We start from the raw sequence: 6,000 nt of genomic DNA, 5'->3' as shown, positions 1-6,000 counted from the left end.
AGTGTTTAGATAAATAATTTAAGCCATTTACGCTTACAAATTGGGGAAATGAACTTTAGAGGAACGTCTACATATTTCCTAAACAGTAACAGACAAGTTAGAATGATCTTTGCTATTGTTTTGAGTGAACTAGTAGCAATTCAGCGCCAAGCTCCGCCTACTGGACGGACTAAGGTAGTAGGTTCACTACTTCGTCTGTCTCCAGTTGGAACCACTCCTCCCCCCCAACGCGCGCGCACAAGAGGCGGCAGCGTGCGTGCGTGCGTGCGTGGCCTCTGTTAATGACGTCATGAATGCGTTCGGAGGTGCGTCAGTCTCAGCGCCTTTGTGACGTTGTGCGCACGCGCCGCGGCGGCCTCGCTTCCCCGTGAGCAGCCGGAGCGCAGGCCTGGCCAGGCCCGGCCCGGCCCTGTCATGAGCAGCTTCGGATTCGGGTTTGCTGCGGCTGGAGGAGGTTCGGAGAGTCCCGATAAGCTCGACATGTCACTGGGTGAGGGAGGCGCTTGTGTAACGTACCGGGAATGAATCGGGGGGGGGGGGGGGGGGACACGGACAGCAGAGAAAGCCTCGCTCCCCCCCTCCCTCCCCCCCCTCATTCTGCCATTATTAGGCCCTGCTTTTTCCATTCATACCTATGTGATTGTGACCCAACCAGTCACTGACCTGCGCTTTTTACTAGGTTCCTACTCGTTCACCCCTTTAAGCCTGTCTTCTACACCCTCCCCCCCCCCTAAAAACCACATTTACCCTGGCTTTCTCTGCTCATTCCTTCAGGCTTGTCCCTCCCCCCCAGGTATCTACACCTTCACTATTTCTCTACCCCTCCCCCCCCCCAACGTCTCTTTCTGGTAATATCTGTTTTCCCCCTACACCCTAATTCCTCCTACTGTACTCTCTACCTGCTCACTTTATCTCCATTTCAGTCATCCTCTTGAATGCTCACTTAACTCTACTACTACTACTAACTAGCATTTCTAAAGCGCTACTAGGGTTACGCAGCGCTGTACAATTTAAACATAGAAGGACGGTCCCTGCTCAAAGAGCTTACAATCTAAAAGACAAGTGAACAATCTAGAGGATGAGTGAACAGATAATCTGATAGGGTGGATAGATTGGAGGACGAGTGAGCAGTTAATCTGATAGGGTGGATAGATTGGGCCATTTCATATTTCTAGAGCGGTTAGGCGCCGAAGGCAGCATTGAAAAGGTGAGTTTTAAGCAGAGATTTGAAGATGGGTAGGGAGGGGGCATGGCGTATGGGTGAGGGAAGATTGTTCCAGGCATGGGGTGAGGCAAGGCAGAATGAGCGGAGCCTGGAGTTGGCAGTGGTGGAGAAGGGTACAGAGAGAAGGGCTTTGTCCTGTGAGCGGAGGTTGCGGGCGGGAACATAGGGGGAGATGAGGGTGGAGAGGTAGTGAGGAGCCGCAGACTGAGTGCATTTGTAGGTAAGGAGGAGGAGCTTGAATTGTATGCGATATCTGATCGGAAGCCAATGAAGTGATTTGAGGAGAGGGGTGATATGAGTATATCGGTTTTGGCGGAATATAAGACGTGCAGCAGCATGCTGAACGGATGGAAGGGGGGATAGGTGGCCGAGTGGGAGGCCGGTGAGGAGTAAGTTGCAGTAATCAAGGCGAGAGGTAATGAGAGCGTGGACGAGAGTTCTGGTGGTTTGCTCAGAGAGGAAAGGGCGAATTTTGCTGATGTTGAAGAGGAAGAAACGACAGGTCTTGGCAGTCTGTTGGATATGCGCAGAGAAGGAGAGGGAGTAGTCGAAGATGACTCCGAGGTTGCGGGCAGATGGGACGGGGAGGATAAGGGTGTTATCAACAGAGATAGAGAGTGGAGGAAAGACGAGGAGCTCGGTCTTGGACATGTTCAGCTTCAGGTGGCTCCTTCCTACTACTACTACTTAACATTTCTAGAGTGCTACTAGGGTTATAGGTGCTTCCTTTTTTCTTGCATATCCATGCAAGTGTGTAGTTAAACTAAATATACTTTCTTTTCACCGGAACAACTTAAATCATTTATACAATTGAAACAACTGAAGTAATGTATAACCTGGAGAGAATGCAGCCTTTACCTTTAGCTTAATAACCTACTTGTATTACTTCTCTAATTCATTTTCCCCCCTACTATTTATTGGGGTCTAAGAAAGGTTTTACAATGCTTATACAAACACACTCTAATTTCAGAAATTTTTCTTTTTTCTCATATAGTTTCTAAAATTTCTATATATGGTTGCTTGGAGTGTTACTATATTATTTCTACCTGTATTTCTAGAGTGCTACTAGGGTTACGCAGCGGCGCGCTGTACAGTTTAACAAAGAAGGACAGTCCCTGCTCATAGGAGCTTACAATCTAAAGGACGAAATGTCAAGTTGGGGCAGTCTAGATTTCCTGAGTAGAGGTGTAGTGGTTAGGTGCCGAAGGCGACATTGAAGAGGTGGGCTTTGAGCAAGGATTTGAAGATGGGCATGGAGGGGGCCTGGCGAATGGGCTCAGGGAGTCCGTTCCAGGCATGGGGTGAGGCAAGGCAGAAAGGGCGGAGCCTGGAGTTGGCAGTGGTGGAGGAGGGATTTGTCTTGGGAGCGGAGGTTACGGGTAGGAACGTAGGGGGAGATGAGGATAGAGAGGTAGGGAGGGGCTGCGGATCGAGTGCATTTGTAGGTTAGTAGGAGAAGCTTGAACTGTATGCCGTACCTAATCGGAAGCCAGTGCAGTGACTTGAGGAGAGGGGTGATATGTACGGTCTGTGCCGGGGTTGGGAGGCGGGGCTGGTGGTTGGGAGGTGGGGATGGTGCTGGGCAGACTTGTGCGGTCTGTGCCGGAGCCGGTGGTTGGAAGGAGGGGCGGGTGGTTGGGAGGCGGGGATAGTGCTGGGCAGACTTGTGCGGTCTGTGCCCTGAAGAGCACAGGTACAAATCAAAGTAGGGTATACACAAAAAGCAGCAAATATGAGTTATCTTGTTGGGCAGACTGGATGGACCGTGCAGGTCTTTTTCTGCCGTCATCTACTATGTTATATCCCTTACTGTCATCTGTTCAGTGCTCTCTCCTGCTCTCTTAACCATGGGAAAGAGCTTAAAAAAAACATTTAAAAATGCCAGAGAATCTGGCCTTTATCTGTTTGTGAAGAAAAAAACAAATAGAAATGAAATTAAAACAGACACAGTAGTAAGGGATTGGAATTGAGCCGAGGGAGGGAGGGAACCATGGCTGCTCTTGGTGGCGGGCTGGTTGAGACACTTGCCCTGAAACCTTTCTGGTTAAGATCTCCCAGATAGTAATGTAATCCTATACACAGATCCAGAGGTCTCATCTTTCTAAAAGCCTGAAACCCCTAGACCCACCAGTGTTTTTAAGGTGGAAAGCAAGGGATCTGGAAGATCCAGTTTTTACCCAACCCCTTACCCTACTCACTGTACCTCTGCTGCTGCTTCGGTTTTCTCTTCTTTTCTCATCCACTTCAGACCTACAGACCTGTCCCTCCTTATTTAGTTATTTACTTAAAATGATTCCATACTCTGTCTTTAAAACACTCCAACTGAAACAAACAATATTCAGTAAATGAAAACACATCAATCACTGAAAACTAAAAACCAGTTAGAAGTAGTACACAACAGTCAAATTAAGCACTTTTACACGTGCACATTTTTTATTTTCTTGGGGAGCTCATGATAGCATGATTTTTATTCCTAATAATTGGTGGCAGCTGTTTCCAAATTTCAGGCCTCAACTAAAATCCATTTCCTGTGTGGCCACCAAGAATGTCTCTTTCACAGATGATATCAAATAAAAATCTTGTAAAGAAAACATAGGATATGACTGTCTTTCAAATAATCTATTTCCTCTCCTTTAACATTAATTTGATTTTTACAAAACACTAATTAGTGAAGACCCTTCAAAACTGAAATTATCCTATCCCCATTATTAACCCCAGTCATTACTCTTGCAATGTTGTTTTGGATCTAATCTGTAGCCCTTTTTCTAATTCCTTATCTTTTCTCATCTTTCCTTATTGTCGTTTTCCTATTGTTCCTCAAAAGCTTTGCTTATTTATTACACTAGTGTATTTGGGGTTTTTTTTTGGTTGGTAGACGGAATGGAAGCTTTAGATAATTTGAAGAACTGGGTGGAACTATAGAATAGATGTTGCTAGTGTCTAGTTGCTGTTTTGAATTTTGGAATGTCTTTCCTGGTGCAGACTGCTGAATTCATTTCTGTGGTTCTCGGTTGCCATGTTGAGCCCTGATAACCAAGGGGCTGGTTCTATTTTACTCTCCAGCACCAGTCGTTCCAATAAAGAAAAAGACATTTCTATTGTCTTTTTACTTTGATTGCGATATGGTGATTTCCTTAGGAAATGTTAGGCAGACTATAAAATCAAATTCTGTTCCTGTAGGATTCAGGATGTCCTAGAAATTCACCAGGTGTTTTAATACGCTTGCTGTAACATAGTTTCGTTCTTGTAGTCCTGCAACAAGATGAAGCATCATTGGGTCACTCCAGCAGGGTTTAAGAGAAACCAACCTGATGGAGTGACCCACAGGCACTTCATCTTGGGTCTAATGCATGGGGGTTTCACCCCAGTCCTCGGGACATACGTAGGCAGTCTGATTTTCAGGATACGTTTGCATGTACTGCCTTTATTGTATGCAAACGTATTTCATGCATATTCATTAGGGATATCCAATTGGCTTAAATGTGTTCCAAAAACTGGGTTGAGAACCCCTGGTCTAGTGACTGCCAACGTATGGTTTGGGAACCAAGGAATAAGCTAATGTACTTGGAAGTCAGTTTTTACATTTACAGCATTTGTTGTTGGTATGCTTCCTGCCTCATATTTGATAACTAATTTTTCTTTAATTTCTATTCTTTTTTTTTTATATATTTATATGCCCTTATTTTCTGAATATTCTAGGTGTGCAAGTAGATAACTCAAAAACATAATAAACAGACTGTTTCACATTTCCTGAGTATAAACTTGAGAGAAGTCAAATTATTTAATCAATGCAAAAATCCATATCCTTCAAGTTCAGTTTTAGATATATATCATGCCAGATGTGATACATTTTGAAAATTGCTTTACAGTGCCCCTATATCTGACTGTAATGTGCTAAACCTTTTTAGGGGAGCATTTATACTTTCAGCCATTCAGTGAGAGGTCTGTCAGAAGCCCTACAAGATGCAACTTTAAAAATGTGTATGTGTGTGTAATATATATATCTCCTAGAGAAGAGTAAAAACAGGAGAGAATTAATAGAAACATTTAAATACCTGAATACTGAAATATATTAATGCACAGGGATCAAATCTGTTCTTAGGGAAAGGAAGTCATGGGAGAAGTAGTGATGATAGGTTCCAAGGAAGGAAGAGTGAGGAGCAATGTGAGGGAATGTTTGGGGGTTTTTTTTCACAGAAAGACCAGTGGATGGGTGGAGAAAGAGAGAGAGAGTGTGAGGAGCATGGGATAAGCACAGAGGATCCTTACTTGCAGAAAGCCATGATTTCCTAATATGGACACAAAAAAAAAAAAGTTGCACTTTGTGCTGTAACCAAATTATGTGCAAGTAGTTTGTGCGCAAACACAGGGGACTATGCCAGGTATAGAGTATTCCATGTTTGGTTAGACCATGGTCCACTGTGCCCAGTATTCTTTCTGACAGTTAACAATCAAGGTTGCAAGCACAAGACAGTAGTAGCATAGCCACAGGCAAGCTTGGCTGGGCAGGGGCCTATATGGTTTGATTTCAGGTCATCCAGCAGCGGTGCTCATCCTTGGTACTTTCAGCAAGTTACACCCTTCTCTCCCCCCCACCCCCCAGGTGTAGCATTCTGAGAGAAAAGAGCTTCGCTTTCCAGATAACTTGCAAATACATTATACAGTTACAAGAAATGCTGCTTTTTCTATTAGGTGCCCAGTGTTGTGGAATAAACTTCCTGACTGGCTAAGAAATATTAGACTGATTTTACTTTTTAGAAACAGTTAAGAACTCA

At 44.5% G+C, this 6,000-nt stretch overlaps 1 protein-coding gene across 1 annotated transcript in view; it reads left to right on the top strand.

Moving 5' to 3' along the window:
* The first annotated feature begins 319 nt into the window (after window positions 1-319).
* The window catches only part of FYTTD1 (forty-two-three domain containing 1), a 60,901-nt gene continuing 55,220 nt past the window's right edge, over window positions 320-6,000 (top strand). Inside the window, exon 1 of the mRNA XM_030216300.1 lies at window positions 320-490. Within this exon, the coding sequence (XP_030072160.1) occupies window positions 415-490 (76 nt within the window). The 5' untranslated portion in view covers window positions 320-414. The remainder of the gene's footprint in view (window positions 491-6,000) is intronic.

Source organism: Microcaecilia unicolor, chromosome 10 (assembly GCF_901765095.1).
Source record: "Microcaecilia unicolor chromosome 10, aMicUni1.1, whole genome shotgun sequence".
NCBI lineage: Eukaryota > Metazoa > Chordata > Amphibia > Gymnophiona > Siphonopidae > Microcaecilia > Microcaecilia unicolor.
This window is presented reverse-complemented; position numbering and strand designations above follow the sequence as displayed.